This window comes from Polyodon spathula, chromosome 34 (assembly GCF_017654505.1).
Source record: "Polyodon spathula isolate WHYD16114869_AA chromosome 34, ASM1765450v1, whole genome shotgun sequence".
Taxonomy (NCBI): Eukaryota; Metazoa; Chordata; class Actinopteri; order Acipenseriformes; family Polyodontidae; genus Polyodon; species Polyodon spathula.
In genome coordinates this window covers 1,880,372-1,903,123 of record NC_054567.1, presented here as the reverse complement: position 1 = coordinate 1,903,123, position 22,752 = coordinate 1,880,372, and the positions used below count along the sequence as shown (strand labels likewise).

The 22,752-nt window shown below is 41.0% G+C and overlaps 1 protein-coding gene across 1 annotated transcript in view; it reads right to left on the bottom strand.

Annotated features, from left to right (window-relative positions):
• Positions 1-22,752, bottom strand: part of LOC121303634 (pappalysin-1-like) — a 188,830-nt gene that overhangs the window by 85,773 nt on the left and 80,305 nt on the right. Inside the window, exons 8-9 of the mRNA XM_041234437.1 lie at positions 14,949-15,077; positions 14,413-14,504 (exon numbers count right to left, since the gene is read on the bottom strand). Of these exons, the coding sequence (XP_041090371.1) occupies positions 14,413-14,504; positions 14,949-15,077 (221 nt within the window). The remainder of the gene's footprint in view (positions 1-14,412; positions 14,505-14,948; positions 15,078-22,752) is intronic.

Below are 22,752 nucleotides of genomic sequence, written 5' to 3'. Positions count from 1 at the left end.
AAACTTTCTTATGTTCTTATGTTCTTAACCCTTAATCTCCAGGCACTTCAGACACAGCGGGTTTTCCCTAACCATGGTCTGTATTGTGCACATTGAATCCTGTGCAAAACTGGTCTCCTTCCCCTCTTTACTTTCCCACAATCAACATGACGAGTCTTTTCTGAAGAAACTGTTACTGGAATAGTTAATAAGCACAGTACATAAGATCACAGTACGTAAATCAGAAACAACAACAACAGAGAATCATGCAAACCATATATAAGAACAGTTATGAACAAGAGGAGGCCATTCGGCCCAACGCTTGTCTGGCTTGAAAGGATGTGAAGTATAGGGATTGAACCTGCAACCTGTGTTTTTAGCACCACTCTGAGCTAAGAGCCAGCTGCTAAAAAAGAGTGATCAAGAACAGAACAACAAATAGTAAGAAATTAAAGATGATATCAAGCATCCCTGTTTTCAGGGGAGGTGGGCAATTCAGACCATGGTTATAAACAGGCAACCATTTTATCACTTATAAATCTCAGTTTGTAATATAAATAATGAAGTTTTAGGCTGATAGTGGTCGATGAGATACCAAGGGTGTCCCCAGCCTGGAAAAGGTTAGGAATCCCTGCTGTAGAGATCTTAACCCTCCTCTGCAGAATGGGCAGGGTTTGTATCTTGAATCTTGGTTTCTTAAACTCACATGGGTATCATCATTAAATGATCACAGTTACTATCTAGGGAGATGTCCCTGTATCTTTACGCATTTAGCTGCCATAATCATCTTACAGATACAGCTGAACAACAGTATTTCTAATTTTAGCGAGCAGATTGTTTTTGGAAGGCACGTGCAGCCAGTTTCTCCACTTGATTCATCCTTCTGTGTCCCTGTGGCAAACTAGTTGGTAAGGGGAACAGGTGTAGCGGTGATGCGGTGCAGGAGTGATGAACAGACAATGGTAATTCAGTGAACAAGTGTTTATTTGTGCTGTTCCCAGGTCTGGCGACTGTCAAATAATAAATGTGTAAAGCGCGGGGATGGTGAATAACACAGTACAGTCTCGAACAGAAACAAAGGCACGGTCACCAGTCCTGGGTGATATTCAAACGTGCAGGTGCTCTGTGCAGTGGTGCTCCAGATAGTGCTTTACGTGGCGACAGCTCCAGAGGTGTGCTTTAACTGTCTAGTGGTGCGAAAAAGACAGACAATTATAAACAAAGATAACACACAACACGTATTTCACTCTGAGAGCTCTTCTCTCAGTCCTTCTCTCCTCACGTTACCCAAATGAAGGAAAAGATCAGCGTTACCCTGGCCCCTATATGTAATCCTGCATGATATCTAGGTAAACAGTTGCAGCTGTCTTATTACTTGCAGCTACCTCTCGTTTACCTTTCAAATCAATACGGTCTTACAACAGAGTCTCGCTTCTTTCCAGGCTGACCCACTTCCCTGTCCCAGAAACAAACTGTCAGACCAGCCCTTCCAGATACTTCTCCTCTCGTTCTTTAGTGTCCTCATAGGTCGGGAGGAAGATTTATCACCAGAACTCATATTTCTGTCACAGTCCCTTAAACCAGAAGAATCTAACAAATAACATGAAAAAACCAAGACAAACAAGTCATAACCTTCTTGGAAAGTAACCAGGACAGGGTACTGCAAGTAACGAAAGCTCACTAGCCAAAAGCAATGTGCCACCTACCAAGACTGAAGTGTCCGCAGTAAATCGACAAAATAATGTTTATACAGTGCAGTACATATATATATATATATATATATATATATATATATATATATATATATATATATATATAAATAGATAGATAGATAGATAGATAGATAGATAGATAGATATGTACTGCACTGTATAAACATTATTTTGTCGATTTACTTCAGTCTTGGTAGGTGGCATACCTCCCAGAAGGACACTGGCTGAATAGCGCTAATTTGATCATTGTTTTTGTTTTATTAATTTTTATTTGTGTTATAAATAAAAGTTAACAACCACGCTAAAACAGCAATTCCTGTGTCTGGGTCAACATCTTTTAAGGGGCAACGAACCTGAGTGGAAGCAGCTCAATCACATATGGTGGCAGCGTGTGTGGGCACCCCTACAACAAAGAGTTAAATGGATTTAAAAGAGATGATTGACAGGATCAATGAGAATACCGCTGCTCAGAAAAAGCAGAATGAGAGATGGGAGAAAGAGCTGGCACGGGCCCCGTTGGAAACAAGGGAGCGGAGGCCAACAGAGCTGGAGCTGCTGCTCCAAAAGTGGGAGCAGGCAAGAGAGGCACCGCTGTCTGCAGCCATGGCAAGAGAAGCCCCGCGGTCTCCTGCACCAGAGGATGTGGTGCTGTGGAGGAGGAGTCCTTCCTGGAGCCAGAAGAAGGGCAGCCGAGGAAGCAAGAGGTACCGCTGCCGGCTACAGACAAGGGGAAGGAGATGAGGAGCCCACCACCCCACCGATCCAGTCCGACGCTGCCAGTCGCGGTCCCGTTCCCCTTGCTCCAGGATACCTAGCCAGTCTGTCAACACCTCCCTGGGCTAGACCAGGAGCCCAGGAGTCTGCACCATCGGCCACAGTTCTGCTGCTCCCAGACGTCACTTGTGCTCCCCCTGTTCACTGCTTCTCTCTCCCTGGGTGATCGGATATCACTCCGCCGGTCCCCAGTGGCAGACCTCTACCTCTGCTGCAGTTCCCCGGCCGTTGCTTTGGTTGCCCCAGTCAACCCAGCGGGGTCCCTCGTCACTGGTTCACGGTCCCTACCTGGCACCATCAGAAGAGGAACCAACCCTACCTGAAGTTTGCCCGAGGAAGAGGGTGAAGATGGGACTTGAAGGAGGGTGGTTGTGCTTTAAGGGTGGAGGCAAGTGGCCTTGGTATGGCTGGTGGCTTAAAAAGACATGGGGGAGGATGTGTGAGAAAGCGTAGTCCAGGGGTAGAGAGAACAGGCTATACCTCCCAGAAGCACACTGAAAGAGCTCATTTGATCACTGTTTTTGATTATTGTTTTATTGTTTAATTAAATTTGTTAATTGTTTTATTAGTAATTCTCCCATGCATCTGGCTATCATTGTAAATTAAAACCAGGTGCAGGGTATTTAAAGAAAGCAGACAGTCTGTTCTTGGCTGCTGCTGGTGTGTGTAGAATCACGACTGTGCTGGTGTGTGTACAGCCGTAATTATAGAAGAAAGGTAGTGTGAAACCTTGTTGATTAGTGCTGTGTAAAAATGTGTTTGTTTTGTTTTGTTTTGCAACCGGTAAACAAGCTTACCTGTCTGGTTATTAGAGAAGGTTCCAGTCTGTGTTAGTTAGTGCTCGAAAAAGAGTTAGGTGTTTATTTTATTTCTGTTATTATCCCGGAATCTGCAGACCTCTCTCACCTCAGCTAAGGTCAGTGTTCATGACTCCACCATCAGAAAGACACTGGGGAAAAATGGGATTAATGGCAGAGTAGTAAGGCGGAAACCATTGCTCTCTAAAAAGAACATGAATGCTCGTCTCAAGTTTGCCAAAAAGCACCTGGATAATCCTCAAGAGTTCTGGAACAATGTTCTATGAATAGAAGAGTCAAAAGTGGAAATTTTTGGGCAATATGGGCCCCGTTATGTTTGGTGAAAACCAAACACTGCATTCCACAGTAAGAACCTCATACCAGCAGTCAAGCATGGTAGTGGTAGTCATGATTTGGGGATGCTTTGCTGCATCAGGACCTTGACAACTTGCCATCATTGAAATCTTGCCATCATTGAACCATGAATTCTGCTCTTTATCAGAAAATTCTACAGGAGAATCTCAGGCCATCCGTCCGTGAACTAAAGCTGAAGCACAGTCTACATCAGAATGGTTGAAATTTAAAGTTTTGGAATGCCCTAGTCAAAGTCCAGACCTAAACCCAATTGAGATATTGTGGCTGGACATGAAACAAGCAGTTTATGCTCGAAAATCCACAAATGTCACTGAGTTGAAGAAGTTCGGCATGAAGCGTGGGCCAAAATTCCTACACAGAGCTGTGAGAGACTGATCAATAACTACAGGTGTTTGGTTGCAGTTATTACTGCTAAAGGTGGTGTAACCAGTTATTGAGTCTAAGGGACAATTACTTTTTCACATTGGTTGTTGCATAACTTTCTTTAATAAATAAATGAAATAAGTATCAAAGTGTTGTGTTATTTGTTCACTCAGGATCCCTTCTATCTAATATTAGATTTTGGTTGAAGATCTGATAACATTCAGAGTCAAAAATATGCAAAAATGCAGAAAATCAGACAGGGGGGGGGGGGGGCAAATACTTTTTCATGGCACTGTATATATATATATATATAGTAATAGATCCTCCAACTCTCACAGTTCGTTGCCCCTTTAACTCAGGACCCAGGACACAGAATTTGATTTTTTTAGCGCTTACGCGCACTTTTAATAAACACAAACAGAAATTAACAAAACAAACACCTAGCTCTTTCTTGAGCACTAACTACAACATACAGGACCCTAACTGACACAGGACAGCTGAGCTGTTTGCCTGTAACACACTCTGACAAAACACAACACACAAAACAGGTTTTCTCACACTACCTTTTTTTTTTTTTTTAGCTACGATTGAGTACAACTTCATTCGGGCTCCCACACACCTGCAGCCCTGAACAGACTGACTGCTTTCTTTAAATATCCTGCACCTGGCTCTAATTTACAACACACATCAAGTGCAGGGGATAACTAATAATTAAACAATAAACCCATTAAACACCCAAATGTGCATTCTCACATGTTTTTTAGCAGGGAAGGATTTTAACCCCCTCCCTGCCATATTACATATCTATATATATATATAGATATATATATATATATATATATATATATATATATATATATATATATATATATATATATATATATATATATATATATATATATATATATATATATATAGCAAAAAAAATATAGTCTACATTTTATGTTTGTTGCTCGTTTTTGCTTCTTTCAATAAAAGGGCTTCTGATTTTTGTAGCCGACAAGCAGCGAAGCTGTTAATCTGTTTGAGAAGTAGTTCTCCATTTCACCAGAAAAATAGCAGATTTTTTTAATCTTATCTAGCATGTTAATACTTAACTCTTAAAATAGCTGGTTTTCAACAGTGTGCATGAGCTCCGCACTGCTCCAGAGGCTCCTGCGCTCAACACCTTTTTAACGTCTACTTTTGTATCTGTAACATCTGTTGTTTAATGGCCATAACCATTGACATTTTCTACAGAACAGAGTTCAGCAGTGCGGTCCCACTGACCTGGAGTTTCTAGAACCAATTTCACATTTATAGGTCAAGCATTCAGGTTTCTCAAACGATAACATGCAACCGGGAACTCCTAAGGGCAGTGTACCGTGGAGAGTAGAGCTTGCGCCAGGGCCCTAACAAAACTTAACCCTAGCAAATCCTCTTTGACCACGAGGGTCGAGAGAGTGGTCAGGTTTCAGTTACTTCTCTGCAATCAAATAAAAAAATAATAAAAAAGAACAGCGCAGACACATTGCAATATTTACACAATACAAAAATAAACTACACCTTCCTAATGGAACCAACTTGGTCTTGGTAAGCCTATGCATGATATGGCATTACCTAGCATTGAACCTTACTGTACTGCATGCCAGTTCAACCCTCAGAGCCTGCATGTCTAATATATGAATGGAATTGTGGGAGGCTGGCGAGTGGATAGAGGCCCAGAGACAGACTGCAGTTCAAAAAAATATACTTTTATTATAAATAGATACAAAAATAAAAAGGCACAAGGGCCAAAACAAAGGGACTGAAACACAAAAAGCAAAATGTACAAAATAAAGGTTTCCAGGCTGGGCAGTGCCTTCACTGGATTTAGAAAATTGAAAAATCACAACCAACAGAACACCAACCTGCTTCCTCAACTCCCTCCTCCCAAATGAGCAGCAGAGGTCTCCTTTTATGTCAGGTGGCTGGGCGTTGATTGATCATTAATTAAGTTAATCATTTAATCAACTAATCAACCCCAGCCACCTGAACATAACAAACCCAGGCAGGTAGGGGAAATTAACCCCATCCCTGCCAATTTAAAAAGGCCAGAGCTTTGCTCTGCCACAGGCATTTAAAGCATGACAGGTATGGAAATAGAAAACTTTTTTTCACAGTCTGTGTGTGGTCTCCTCTCTTAACAACCTAAATCCCTGCCATCCAGTGCATGATGGAGCCATGTTTGAACTTGAGCTTTAAGATGCTGATGTCTTGGGAGCAGAACTAGCTTACCAGGACTGCAAGGTTAGGTGTCAAAAAACCTGGATGTTAGAAAGGTGCTATATAAAATAAAGATTGATTGATTATTGATTGAAAGATTGAATACTGGCCACCATCACTGAAGATAATGGCAGTATCTCATGACAAGAAGCTAGGATTCCAAAGTATGGGCAATGCTGAATTGCGAATGAAAAACAGAATCCATGTGCTTTTAATTGTATTGTACTCTTAGTGGCAGATCCTTGAGCGTGTTGGTTATAAATACATTGACACTCGTTCTGCTTTCAAGGAAGAAGATTTTTTTCAATTAAACAATGCAGTCAACAGCCAAGAAAACAGACATATCCCCTAAATATAAAGCTTCGAACTCCAGCGAGGGGCAGGAAACATGTTTGCAGGATATGAACTTATCGGAGTCAGCAGCCTTTCTCCGTGCTGAACAATGTCACTTACCTACTGCAAAACAGGGGGCTTCTTCAGACCTAGACAATGTGCTCCATATCAGAAGAAAAAAAAAAGCGTTGACTGTGCCCAAAACACTGATGAAAGCTTCTCATCCTCTTTCCTGTTATTACACCAAACACGGTGATTGACACTTAATTATTATTCGAGCATCCTGACATTGACAATAAAATACCCCCACCCCCCCCCCCCCCAAAAAAAAAAACTATTCAAGTGGGAAGGCACGAATGTTTGCTTAGGTATTCACCCAACATCAATATGAAGCAAGCAACAATATCTGTAAGCATGGCTGTGTCTACAGGCGTTCATTCTCAGATATACTGAGCAACATTAACTACTTGAGAAATTAGAATAACAGCCAAAACAAAGCAACTACCGTGACTAGTAGTATTCCATTCAACAATGCTGAGTGTTTAACATAGTTATGGATGAAAACTGTGCATACTTGTGGGGAATTGGGATGAACTAGGCAATGTAATTTGTTTGAACTCTTAATTTAAGAGCTCAAACATGTTCCTAAGTTGTTTCTTTCTATTTTTGGTAACATTAGCAGTTACCTTTTTTATGGGGGGGAAAAAACCTGCTGGAGTGATTCACAGACAGACAGATGATTAGGATATGTTCATGGAATGATCCACAGACAGATAGATGAGTAGGACATGTTCTCGGAATGATCCGCAGACAGACAGATGATTAAGACATGTTCTTGGAGTGATCCACAGACAGACAGACAGATGAGTAAGATATTATTGGAGTGATCCACAGACAGACAGACAGACAGATGATTATGACATATTCTTGGAGTGATCCACAAACAGACAGACAGACAGATGAGTAGGACATGTTCTCGGAATGATCCGCAGACAGATAGACAGATGAATAAGATATTATTGGAGTGATCCACAGACAGACAGACAGACAGACAGATGATTATGACATGTTCTTGGAGTGATCCACAGAGAGACAGACAGACAGATGAGTAGGACATGTTCTTGGAGTGATCCGCAGGCAGACAGACAGATGAGTATGACATATCACTGCAAGAATGACAGACAGAGGCAGCCATAACACAAGCAATAGAAGATCACTTCCTTGGGTCTCAGAAAAGGCAGCACTAGAAAAGAGTCCGGTGTGCTGAGACACGTGGAAAACATTTTCTTCTGTTTTGTTTTCTGGTTCATTAAGACACTGAGCCCTTTGTGTGATTGATATATAAACACCAGTGAGAAGAGGGCAGACCTTTACTAATTAAGACCTCAAAGCTGTATTAGTAGTAGAAGGAGATGCAAGACACCCGAAACACTTCGGAACCAACAGACTTCAATGATGATTTCATTTCCTTTAAACTCATGCAATACCAAAACCGTACTATGCAAAAAAAAATTACAAAACATACACCGTATGCATGCAAAGTTTCACCATTTTTGTGTGAGTAGTCTCAGATAGTACTTTCAAAGCCAAGCCTAGCAGGTGTCAGTGGCGTAGATACCAGGTTTCCTGGCCTTAATGAACGTACATGCAAAGTTTTATCAAATCTAATTTCCACTTGAAGTTTTCCATCTTACACCCTGCTACCAAGCTGCTACTTTCATGGTCTGTCATTTCACACATGCGTTTGGTTTGATCGCTCAGCTGTCAAATAGTCTGGTAAGAGGTGCGTCTATAAATAACAGTGTATCATCTAGATGCACTTCCCTATATGAGCTCTTAATAAGAAACCCTAGTCCACAGCATTAATATCATATCATGTGTCACTGTCAGAGGTGTTTCCTCACCTTCTCTAAGCATGGCACTGATTAATAAAACAGTGATACCTCATTTATCTTTGAGCAACCTCCACAGCATACAATATTAACAGTATGTTACCAGTACATTATACAGGCGATCCTCGACTTATGATGCTTCGACTTTGACACACGGCACTTCCGACTCTTTTGCATTATTACCCATGGACATAAAAAAAATGTTATGCATGTAACTTTTTTTTTGTTGTTGTTTTGTTTTTAGATTTATTTGCCATTAACAATATCTGATAACACTATGTAACACAATTTTTGTTCCTGGGTAGTAAGTGTTATTTCCTAATTGCTTATGCCTCAAAAGTATAGAAAATGGCTATTATTCCCCACAAACTTTGCTTTTGTGACCAGGACAAGAAATGTCACCGACTTTTTATTTTAGGGGGGCTTGCAATTTAAATAAGTTGTTATGATTGGTCTCATCTTAATCTTCCAAGTTGTTGCTATCCGCTAATATTGAGTTAAGCTTCTGTGATTGGCTCGCAATAACTGTAGGTTGCAAGGTATTTATTATGCTTACTGGCTCTGAGTAGCTCAGAACATTGCTAGGTTTCCTAACACCTGTGTGTGTGTTGAGATTGTTCTGGGGTTTGCAAACTATTAAGCTTTACTCAAGATTTACTTAATCTTGTCTGTTCTATGGAGTCTCTGTCTTACGGAAGTTTAAAGTATAAACTTCCACCACAAAGTCTAAATATGACTGATGTTCTCAATATAATTCTCAATAATGGTCTCTATAATATTAGCAATATCGCACGAAATTCAGCTATTCTTACACAGTGCACCTAGCATATTTATGTCCTGCCTATGCTCACTAATGAATGGACAGCTACAAAACAAGGGCAGATCTTTGAATTTCCTATTGATTAAACTCACACGACCTTCAAATGAAATGGAGAATACCTTCTAAGGTATATTTTCCACCTCTGCTCACTCACGATTAGGGCTGTGTTCGAAGGCTCAAAGGCTCGTTCGCTATCCAACTATTTAGTTGATTAATCTGTTAAATCGGAGCAGCCCTAATTTTTATAATACATTTTCTTATATGTCCATCCCATAAAGCTGATATCCTGTATATTTTTAACCAAAGCAGAAACCATAAAAACAGTGCAAACAGAATACAAAAAAATGATTTACAAAAAGGTAGTTCCCTCCAATGTAACTGTATTGTGTAAAACCACAGTATATCTTACAATACAGCCAGACACACGAAAATGACTTTCTTAAAAGTGACCTAACATTTGTATAATGCTTATAGTCCTCCTGGGTGATTGCTGTTTGGATTCTGATTCCACTGTATGTACATTTTTACATTTGTCTTTGCTCTTCCTACTCTACACAACAGAGAGACGATGCTAAACCTTGTTTTAGTTGTGTTACTTTGATCTGTTCAGCAGTCAACTTCGCATACCCTTACACAACAGTTCAAAAGACACCACTAATTCTACGACCCACCCACTGAGTATGTATTAGCAGACCACAGCAATTCTACAGCAACAAACAAATATTACCATCAATCAGGAAGCTCCACTGTAGACACTACCACACCATAGGCCCACAATGGAGTAGCATGTTAGCAAAGTAAAGTAGCTCTGGGTCAAATGCATCATTGTTAAAGTGGAATTGGTTATTAGAATAGCCACAGACACACCATGAAAATATAATGGGATGCTAGTAGGACATGTGAAAATCAACATAGTAGGTAATGTGCATTATACTGTAGGTGATGTGCATTATGAAGCTGATCTGAAAGAATGCATGAGCAGCCCAATCCTTCAGAGAGGGAAGAGTCAGTGTGCATGAGCAGCCCAGCCCTTCAGAAGTGGAAGGAAGGGTCAGTGTGCGTGAGAAGCCCAGCCCTTCGGAGAGGGAAGGGTCAGTGTGCATGAGAAGCCCAGTCCTTCGGAGAGGGAAGAGTCAGTGTGCATGAGCAGCCCAGCCCTTCAGAGACCGGAAGGAAGGAAGGGTCAGTGTGCATGAGAAGCCCAGCCCTTCGAAGAGGGAAGGGTCAGTGTGCATGAGTAGCCCAGCCCTTCAGAGAGGGAAGGATCAGTCTTCCAGGATCTCTCCTTGGAATGAAGAAGTCACAGCATGACTTTAGGTAATCAGATAGCCTTGTATTTATTGGTAATTATTGAAAACGGTGTATTTTACTGTTTATAATCCAATACAGGAAACATCATTCACATAAAACCAGGATGCATGTGTATTAAACAAATGCACCGACATCCAGGTGTTTTGACATGGAAGGTACCTAAAGTCTCTCCACATAAAATGCTGAAAAATCTGACATGTCATCTCATATAAAATATGACTGATTGTTAGAAAATCTCTTTGAAGATACTTTAATAACAACTTTTTATTTTATCAACATATTTATAACAAGACATTTCCTGGCATAGCTAGACCATCTACAAACTACTAGATAAAAAAAATAAATGGCTTTGACACTTTCAAAAGGGGTATTCATCTTTACGTTACAATGGAAGATAACGTAACAGAATTCAGTCGCGATAGTCAGCAATTTTGAAGACAGCCAGCAGCTCAAACAGAAGCACTGCAATGTGAAAATTCACACATTTTGCCCTATCCGATTTGTGAAAGTGAACTCACATCAAGTAGGGCTGAAGTACAGCATGTGTTCCCCAGAGGAGGGACAAGCACGCCTACAGACACACAGAGACCCGTCCCTGCTACTGCGGAGCTGTGCTGGAGCTTCACTGAACCTGTTCCACACCTGAGAAGGGGCTGGAGCCTCATTGAACCTGCCCCACACCTGAGAAGGGGCTGGAGCCTCACTGATCCTGCTCCACACCTGAAAAGAGGCACCGCAGCAGCTTCTCATTCATTCAACAATAAATCACCACGTTCCAGAGCAACAATCCTACAGAATTTACTGGAAAACTTCATTGCTGGTTGTTTTGCATGCTTTATGATAATTTTGGACCCATTTCACAGTGCACAATTAAGTTTGATTTTATTCAGGAAATAGTTGGGGCACACTCTGCAACAACTGTGCATGTAGACATTCTTATAAGTTAAAAATAAATAAATAAATAATAAAGTTAATAAACTGTGAACCTGCCCCCACCCCCTTCAAATATGCAAATATTCCGGTTTCAGAGAATTCAACCGCAGCGGTATCTGACAGCACAGTGCCTTTACGAAACTCAATGGGTTGTTCAGTTAATTCTTGTTTTCCAGGCAGAAATGTTTAAGAATGCTAGCACTGCTCTTCATCACGGTCTGTTGACAGCACCAGGGGCACGCTTACTCAGGGTTCACACATTGTTTTAAGCCAGGTGGAGATTCTTTTTTAACCAGGTCGCTCTGATGATTACACATTCAAAACAAACAGGATGTCTTTTCACAGCCATCTGTATTCCAGCGACAGACAAAGGAAAAAACCCTAACTGGTAATGAATGAAGCCTGTTCCATCGCTACACCTGCGGATTTCTCTAGAGTGCACATTCTAAACTGCAGCACCTTCACTTCCAGGAACTGCCTTGGATTAGGTAAAAACAAAAAACATACAATACAAAAGACTTGCAGGAAAGGCCACCTCTAAGTTACCCTCTAGGCTGAAACAGCAGAAGACCGCTAAATGATCTCTAAAGCACTTGTGCATCTCTCTCTCTCATGTGTCCCAATCCCTTTTCCTGGATGATGAACTGGGCACTCAAGCCATGTTGCATTATGTACATATGAAACATTTGAAAACCTTGCTTATTTTTAACCGGTGCTTTTTCAGAAACACTTATTCAACCTCCAATCCAAAACCACTAAGCAAACAGGCCTCAAATGAAGGAAATGACGCTAGAAAAGGTTAGTATGCTAAAGGTCCTTCATGATCAAGTTGATTAAATGACGTTACATTTTCAACATATGGTGATCTGGGTTCTGCAGTTTGCCTTTCAGCATTTTTTTTTTTTTGTTCAATATTACAAAGTTTTGAAAAAAAAAACTTCTAACGGGGACAAAGTCACCTCTGCAGCAAGAAGGAGAAGCCAATCGTATATTTACGAGAAGACAAGAGCCAAGGGGTAAAGAGCAATGCATCCATGGGCCCCGACAGGGTGAATCCATTTCTTAAGAACGTTTTGTCACAGAAGTACACAGGGAAAACAATATTAAAAATGAGATTGTCATCTTGCAGATCTGAGAATATTACAGTATTCTGCTAGAATGTCAATGTGGTTTGAATGCAAAGGCGCCCTGGAAAATAGTGATCGAAACTTATCTGATTACCACAAGATGACGAAAGTAAAAACATAATTAACTAATCTGCCTCTAGATCTTGTAAAGGAGCCTGATAGAGTCAAGCAAGATGAATCTGATAAAGAACACTCAAATACGAGCTGGCTCGGTTATCTGTACAGCAAATAACACAACACAGTTCTCCCACAAACTGCCAATGCAGACCATATGGATAAAACACCACAATGACTACACAACATGCACGCCATCTTTTTTGTACAAACATTCATTTAAAGTTCAGATATAGACTCATTGGATAAACAATATGAAAAACCAGTTTTAGCATTGCCAATATAACAAATTGGGTTTTATTTCTTACAAGTAATCAGCTTTTTTTATTTTTAAATAGTACTTGTTTTCAACAGCTGGGTTTATTGATTGATCCATCTCATTGCAGACACGAGGAATGCCACTATCATGAAAGGGATGACAGCAGAGCGGTGTTGTTAGTGAACAAGACTTTGAATCGCTTGAATGTGGCTTTCTGGAAGAAGCCTGCACTGGCGTTTGTATGACTTTAGGCTGTAAAAAAACAGATTTTGTTGGAAAAAACTCAATGCCTATGGGGTACTGCATATGAAAAGATAATATACATCTTTGTATATTACAATAAAGTACGGCAGGCTATGCATAAAAGTTAAGCTGTTAAGAAGACATAAATACATGTTATAAAAGCTGTTTTAAAAATATAAATAAAAGAAAAAAGTGATTTGAAAATTACTCAGAGACATCAAAGCCTTGCCTTTTAAATCTTTGCCGTGTTTCAAAATATGCAACTGTAACTGACACTCTAGCATCCAGCCGCTAGAAACAAAGCAGGCTGCTCTGCTGCAACTTCCAGTGTACGAAAGAAAAAAGAAGCAAACGGCGTCTGTCCCGACGTGTCTGTCCTGGGAATATGAAAGCTGCTGGCACTCTGCCTGTATGAATTAACAGGCTTCCACTGCAGAGCAGCATGCTGCTAGAAAAGAGAGATGGTCATGGAGAAAGGTATGAGATCTGTCACACATGCTGGCAGTGATGGATCACATGCACACAAAGAGATGGTGTAAAACTGATGGATCGCTGGGTAGGGAGCTTTGACAGGCACTCCGGGGACCAGTGCATCCATCTTAATTAATAGGAACAATATCACAACACTGCATTCAACACCTCTGGGATCCCAGCAAATAAGTGCTGGAAGCTTTGTGTTATCTAACCAGCTTTGTCCAGCCGAAATCCAAAGAGAATTGAATCTGAAAAGCCTGAAGGTTTTCTCATTAACCAACCACCTCCCAGGCTGCCTGCACTTGTATGGGGGCCAGATAAAGGGACTGTGCTTACTTGATCTGTACAGGCATTTTAACCAATCAAGAAGACTATGGCAGCTCATGACAGATTGCAACATAATTAGCACATACTAAATGCTTTGCATTGCTACACCTAGGAACTACAGTAGTTTGCATCCTACAACACTAAGGATCTGGTCTGAAATTGAGGAGAATTGATCTGACAAGACAAATCCAATGAAAACCCAAATAATATAATAACCTCAACATAGTGACCTACAAACAGACACCTCCATGGCATCTCATCTGTATTCTACACCGCTGCAAGCGTTAAGCGCTTGAATCTGCGTCGCTCTCCAGGGCTGCATGCTTGTGACGTACCGACACAGTTGAACCCAGGCTCCTTTCTACATTGTCTGGAGCAGCCATCTCCGTTGGCTTTGTTCATGTCATCACACTGCTCCCCCAGATTTCTGAAATAAAAAAAGAATTTGAAAAAAGATGAAGTCAAGTTGGCTGAAGCAAATGCTTCTGTAAACAGGACTGAGACAGTGTTTGTCAATGTTATGAATTCAGAAGACACTTTGACAGGACGACCCGAAGCATAACAGATGAGAAATGAAAATAGCCAGTCAAAACTGATTGATGACCAGGGATATGTTAATGAAAATATTAAAATAATCACAATGATGTTGAAAAAAATATTGCAAGAATACGTACAACAAAGCAGAAAACAATGGAAAGTAATGTCTTGTGCTTTAAACCCTACAGCCAGGTCAGTAACACTTTAATACAGAACTTGTGTACTCCCATTATGGGGATTATGTAAATCTATGGACAAGCACTTCATAAGAAATGTAGATAATATTGAACAGTTTGAAATTGCTCTGTGGATCTCCTGACTTCTCTAAAATTACCTCTGAATGTGCCCATCTCCACAGTAGGCAGATCCAAGCTTATGTGTGAGAGCTGGGGAGGGCTCACTCTCTGCTGACCTCACGACAGAAAGCACTTGATAGGTGTAGACCAAGCCAGGCTCCACTTCCCTGGAAAAGCGAAACACAGAAATATAGAAATGTATAGCAATCAGTGTAATTATACTTAATGCTCAAATGGAATCAAATACCAACAACAGTGCTATTTGCTCATTAAAATACTTTTCAATGTTCTATGCTATTTTCTTCTTTTGAAGTTTTTCGCTTCCCTTTGAGTGTTTAAACTTAGTTTTGAGATTCTCCAGCCTAGCACACTGGACGCAGGCTCCCAGGAAAGGCACTTGGGGGAATTCAAGTCTATATGGCCATCTAATCCTTTGTAAACTGAAGCGTTGTTTTGGGATGTGGATACCTCTCCTCTTTAAACAGGACAGGGAGGCTGGCGTGCTGCATGGACCTACTCTTGCAAAAATTGTTACTTTCGTCATCCCTGTAGGGTTCAGACAGTCAAAAGCCAAGACAAGAATCTTTACTAATTTAATAATATTCTTTCATCTTATTCTATTCGGTGGGGTTCTTTATACCCAAGAGGCTGAAAGGACTGAACTGCCCAGATCCACAAGTCAGAGGTCTCAGTCACTCATTCTCTCTTTCTTTCTAATCAGAAGCCTGAGCATTTAACCCAGGGAGAGCTCCTCTCACTAGACTGCCTTGATCAGCAGTGTGGGCATTGGGCACAGACCCAAAGGCAGTCCCCTTTGGCACAGTTTCAAACAGGGCATGCAGACAAAGTTCCCAGACATACGCACAGGGCCTTTAAAGTGCCTAAATAACCCACAGCTGGAGACTGCACAGCACAAGCAAGGCAGTGCAGCAGACACAGATGAAGGCATTAGTTTTCTTATAGTAGTCCCTTATATACACCATTCTCCCAGGAATTGCTATGGATACTACTGTAAATCAGGAATTGTGCAACAGCTTATTTGTAACTGCCTTGTTTCAAAGGATCAACAATTCACTGCAATCCTAGGTCATGCGTACATGTTTCACAGTAGGCATGACACTTCTTTAAATCTTAAAAAAAAAAAAAAAAAAAAAAAAACAACTGAAAAAACTGTCAATAAAAAAGCTAGCCTCTTCCCTTAACTGTGATATACAGTCAGTTAATGTATGTACAGGTGACTGTGTCTCTCACACAAAGTACTCAAAAGACACCTGACATAAAAAAAAAAAAACATATACACCACAAAAAAGATTATCTTTCTAGTAGTCATAATCCATATGTGCTACTAGATATTTCACACTAACTGAACTCTGCACAAGCCAACTAGTGTAAGATGCATAATGCATACTTAATGCAAAATGCTAACATTTAACCAGTGTCCTTGTGTCTGACTACCTCTTTCCCTCATGGGTTAAACATCCAAACCTGTTACGCGGTAGATGTTATGCATTTCATAGAGCCGCCAGCCTTCCTATTTCCTGCACAGAGCTGGCTCGTCTCCACCCTCATACATGTCATGCATTTCATAGAGCCACCAGCCTTCCAATCTCCTGCACAGAGCTGGCTCCTCTCTACCCTTATACATGTCATGCATTTCATAGAGCCGCCAGCCTTCCTATCTACTGCACAGAGCTGGCTCCTCTCCACCCTCATACATGTCATGCATTTCATAGAGCCGCCAGCCTTCCTATCTCCTGCACAGAGCTGGCTCATCTCCACCCTCATACATGTCATGCATTTCATAGAGCAACCAGCCTTCCTATCTCCTGCACAGAGCTGGCTCGTCTCCACCCTCATACATGTCATGCATTTCATAGAGCCGCCAGCCTTCCTATCTCCTGCACAGAGCTGGCTCCTCTCCATCCTCATACATGTGCTGCGTATCAATCACAGACTGACAACTGGCTTCCATCAAGTTGGGGTAACCAAGAGCCTTTGCGAATGGATATCATATGTCATTCCGCAAGAAACCATTGTTGGTAAAACAACTCAGCCGCTCAGTTTTATTGAGTGGAAGTAGGCAATAGAGAAGTTTGACGTACTTATTGAACAGAAAACCATCAACTTTACTTGCCTTAACAGGATATTGTATGTGTTTATTTTCAATTGGGGAGTCATCATATAACAAGGAGATCCCAGTAGGGCTAAATACAAAATGCAGATGGCTACACACAGGATTGTATACAAACACAACACAACAAAAGTAGAGCATTAGATAAAACTATCACAATTATGACATTGTTCAACTGCACTGCATATTATTGCATAATGTTGTATAAAACCCAAGCCTGGGTGGTGTTAACCCACTGCAGGGCACTGATGCAGGCTCCAGAGCAAACAGGTTTCAGCATTTCCTCAGTTAAGAACTTTGAGGCGCAATGATATAAAACCACTGGTTATAGTCCTTCTAATACATGCCTGGGAACTGGTAAAGCAAATAGAACATGTGGTCTCTCAGTCAAGCTTATCACAGGTTGCGCCTGACAGAATGTAATTACAGTGTTACCTTAATTCTATATTCATTTTGCTGTTTCCCATTGTGGCCGGGCAGAGGCCATGCACGTAAAATAGGAATGTTTCTGTTTTGCTTATTTTCTTTCAGGGGTTTTGTGTTTGTTTTAGGTCATGCTACCTGCTGTGTTTGGTTGCGGGGGAAAGCAGCTGGGGATTGGCCAGCAGTGGATCTTTGATCAGCAGGTGGGCGTGTCCCAGCGCCTCGTGATAAAAGTGGTCAGCTGACACACCTCAGGTTAGACCCACAACCCCCTATCACTCTCATGTTAATACTACACATTTACAATCTTTTTGTGTGGCTTTACCACACTTTGATTTAGATCTATGCGAGTCCTGGTTCGGTTCATGGTACATTGAAATGACACAATGGCCGAATCAAATACATCTGAAGACCAGAAATATTGGTTATTAACCTGGTTCACTTAGAACAATACATTGCTGACCATAATGACATGCTTTATGAGAAAACAACATACTTGATACCAAGTACACATTCTATCCAACCACAAGACAGACACAGCGAGTTGAAATGAACACCATAAAAAATCTGTCAGCACCTGGAGTCTGATTATTAAGATGAGGCCTACCCCATTCCCTCATGATGAAGCTTCCAAGAAATGAAAACTGAGGACTGAATCCTAAAGAAAAGGGAAGCTATTAGGTTGGCTAGAAACATCAGTCAGTCTGATCTGCTATAGGGTTGCAAACTCGCCTTGTAAAATCATGTATGACTCTTATTCAGCCATTTCCCTAATGAAACCCTGCTGAAGGCTTCTAATGAGCACCCCACCAGGGGTGCAGAATAAATCTCACTCTTGTGTTCTTGGAAAAGCAAGTGCCCTGCTTCTGTGCTGTGCTGCTGAAATCTCTTACATCGCTGACAGATTCATAAACTGGAGCACTGAGACAAAGTTCAGTTGTTTCAGCTGTTTCTGCGTTTCAGGAGTGATTCAACAAGACAGATACCGAGCAGATAAAATATCAACTGTGTGCAGGAGGTAGCGGAAGATCAGATTGATCTAGGGCCATGGAATTTTCTGAACGCAACACACAAAGCTTTCTAGGAATAAGTCTCACTGTTATTAGTCCTTAATTGCACGCTCTGCAGTCACATGCTCCCCCGCGGCAGCCTCTCTCTACTGTGCTGCAGCTGCCCAGAGTTTCAATAAATGAACCACCCAAATACAAGCTATTTGTTAAAGCCAGAGCCCACAATGTTAACTGAGACTCTGTACATAAGCACCACTTTGGAACGATTGACAGTAACCCTACAGGAGAACCATGCTCAGTCATCTAGCACTGCTTTTAGCTTATCTTTCTTTCCTCTTTCCAATGCTGCTGCTGCTGAATCAGGTAATATAATGATCTAAGGAAGAGCAGAGGAATTATTTCTCTTTGAAAAACTTATGTACTAATTTCTATTGGGCATTCGAAAACAATGCAGTACCATCAGCCAATCAGCTTCCAGCTCTAGCCGGCACTAATAGACAGTAGATACCTGCTAGAACGTCTCAGCACCAACTGTGAATCAAATTTAAAATGATTCCACACAAGTGCTGACTTTCTTTTTATCTTTTAAACGTAGTTCACATCTTTTGAACAGTAAATACTAAACAAAGGCACAATTGGTCCAATTAATTTATTATTCACCAAAACCAGCCAAACAATACTTTGCGTTGACAAAAGCAACCAATCCTGTAAGTTACCTGCAACTGCTGAGAGCCAATCAGACTGTCAGCTCGACTGGAGCACATGCACAGCATCTTTCAACAACAACAAAGCAAGAAGCTGACAGTTCAGTAATATTGTTCCATTCATATATGGATTCAGGAGATAAAGGCTTTGGCTGAAGGCAGAAACATGCTGCGTTAGGAGGCATTTTAGAGGAGTATTTAATGATCGATTGATTTGATAGTTCAGACTCCATCGTACACAGACTGTCCAGTAATTGCTCCGTTCATTTCTCAGGCAATGTCCTGATTATAAATAGGGGTTATAAACCCTAACAAAATAATAATTGATTTACTAAATAAAAACGGATTGTATGTCATCCTTCTTCTTTATTTATCGCTTAAATATATATCTGGGAATCAAGATGACAATTTATATTAAGTGGGAAAAAAGAACAGGAATAACAAATTAATGAATAATTCTCAGCACGGAGAATCCTCTTAAATGAATGGCAATGAATGAATGATGATGATAGCGATTGCAATTGCAGATGATTTATGACTGTGAAGGGAGCTCAGGGCCCGAGTGAAAAATAAATTTGGTCGGAGCTCTCGTCCGCGGGTGCCCGACGACTACCTGTGCAAGGCCGGCTGGAAATACTGAACAGTTACATGCATCCCAGTGCCGCAGATAGGATCTGGCTATGGGCCACCTTCCCCTAAAAGATGAGGCCGCCAAATCATGAATGGAGAATAATAATATATAATTAACGCACCCCACAATTGGCGAATGAAATTGGCTGAAGGACTCGTCCGTGAGTTCCCGATGGCTATCTGCATGAGGCTGGCTAGAAAAGCATGAACAGTTGCAATCGTCCCCATCCTCTCCGAAAGACGAGACAGCCAAACCAGGAATGAATAATAATAAATAATGAACATTCTCCACTGTGGCACTCTGCTACCTGTCCCCCAAATATTGAATTTAATGAAAATCAGCAGCTGAGACATGGCCCATCCCCCAGAGCATGACTGCACTGGGGGAGAAAGCCCAGCCTCTCCAACCCGACCACGCACACTGCAGAACTAAATACGAACTGCTCAGCACTCAGGTAAGGAAAAACCCCCTACTCACATATATTTTTATTATTTTTTTAAACCTCAGGAAATCCATGGCTGAGGGCAGCCCTTCCTCAGGGCTCTAAGCGGTCAACTCCCGTTTCGGCTTCCCAGCGCTTGACTGAGCAGCCGAAACAAAAAAAAAAGCGACAGGAAAGAATAACACACAGAGCTTTTATGCTGATATTGGTTAAGGGCGGATTCTCCTTCCAAAAAGGCAACCAAATTTACAAATCTGAATTTTTCCTCGCTATCCCAGTAATAGCTACTAATATTGTAAAGATGGTGGTTTGGGTAACACGTTTCAATTATTCAAAATGACTTGGTAATATTTTATGATTATGCAAATTGTAGTAACTGGAAAAGTACAACCTGGCTTTGACATGCTAATATCATGCAACACAGAGTCGGCTTTTTGCACCCTTAGTGACAACACAGAACACATGCATGCAAAGTGATGAAGTCTCAAGCATCTCAGCTGCCATTTGAAACTAGGATTTGCTGTAATCTCCTAAAACCGTCAGCGCATTCCAGCAGGTTAGGAAACCAACTGCAATAAAGACTTGCTTTCTGTTGACCCGAGTCGTGGGCTTCAGCAAAAACAACCTATGTTAAAAGATTGACAGATGACAAAATGACAGAAATAAAAGGTTATTGAAATGACTGGAAGCAGGACCTCCTTTGTGTGGAGCATGTGGGTCTGAGTGGAAGCCATTTCTCTGGATATACTTCATGCTCAATCATCTGCAGATGCTGAACATTACCATTAAAAAATTTAACACCAGTAGGCTCTCTGGTGCATGACTTTCAAACCGATTTGCACCCCTGATTATATAGCAGTTGGTTATCCTGAGTGTTTCTGAAATGTCTGGCTAGGTTCTCTGTGTTAACTCTCTGGGTCACCAGCAACTTTGGAAATGTATTTATTCTTAATGGGCCTCCTCAGCATTCCTGGTAAGACAGTGTGGAGTTCTTCTATACTGATCACATACGTCTCCACTGCTAAAATAAAAGGAAGGCTAAGGCAGTCTTACACAGGAAAGGCATTTACACAAGGGGCTCGGCAGACCTGGCAGAGAGCCTCACACCATGGGGGCGACCCTTAGTGATGTGAAATAGAGGAACTGCAATAGAATGTTAATTGCCTAAATGCAATGACACATGACACTCAAAGCCACATTCCCTAAAATCAGTGCAGTTCAGAAACACTGATCCCTTGAAATGCTTCATAACAAGGACTACTTACCTCTCTCCAAAAGGGCTGTAATGAAAACCAGATGACATGCTTTCTTTATTAGAATAAGTCTACAGTTAGACCATGTTAGTCCTAGCCAATATCCTGATGTTACCTTTCGGATCAGCCTGCCTTTGATCAAAGAAGTACAAAAATGCACATTGTGTTTACGGGGAACCCAAATTATTCTGATTAGTTGAAAATGGGTCTGATTAAACTCTCTCAAGCTACACAAAGGACAATGTATTTATTATTATTATTTGTTTATTTAGCAGACGCCTTTATCCAAGGCAACTTACAGAGACTAGGATGTGTGAACTGTGCATCAGCTGCAGAGTCACTTACAACATCTCATCTGAAAGACGGAGCACAAGGATTAAGGTTAAGTGACTTGCTTAGGGTCACACAGTGAGTCAGTGGCTGAGCCAGGATTTGAACTGGGGACCTCCTAGTTACAAGTCCTTTTATTTAACCACTGGCCCACATAGCCTTGTGTGAGGATGCCATCAGAAGTGGCAACAAAACAGAAGCAAGTGTCACCAAAAAGATTTGCATCAATGGCCATGTTTTCCATCATGTGCTACTATTTGTCTTGGACCATTGCTGACAACACAGCAGCTTCAGAGGTCCAATACAAACACAATGCATTAGGCTGGGGTTCACAATGAGTTTTAAGATTTACAACAACAAAGTCTATTCTACCAGCTATGTTTGAAAAATGGGTTTTAGTTACATGCACAGTGCATGACTCCTCTTACAGAAGTAACCCCTTCTCCCTTAGTGTGACAAAGCAAGCTGAGGAACAGCAAGTCCAGGAGAGAAGCACATTTTAATTGTTAGAACAATGTGTGGAACAGTTTTCCTGTGCTGTAATATTGACATAAATACCTAACAATTACAGTAAATACTGTGCTGGGGATGCAGCTATGAACAGAATTTAGATCTTTTATTTGACATCATTTAATCAAAGAAACTACGACATGATATCGCAAAAGTCTACCAGAAGCCATACTAGTAGTACAGTATTTCATTTTAGATTTTGAAATACCTCTCCGTCAGTTTTTCATTAATATATGGAAAACTACAAAGCAGTATGAAATTGAATATGTTAATGTAACATTATTCAACAGGTTTCATTCGACTTTATGAAGCAAAATGTGTTAGTTCTAAAGGGTGATACAAAATATTTGGTAATAGCTGTAAGAGTAATTATATTTTCACTTTTGAACAAAAAAGATGTGAAGCCAG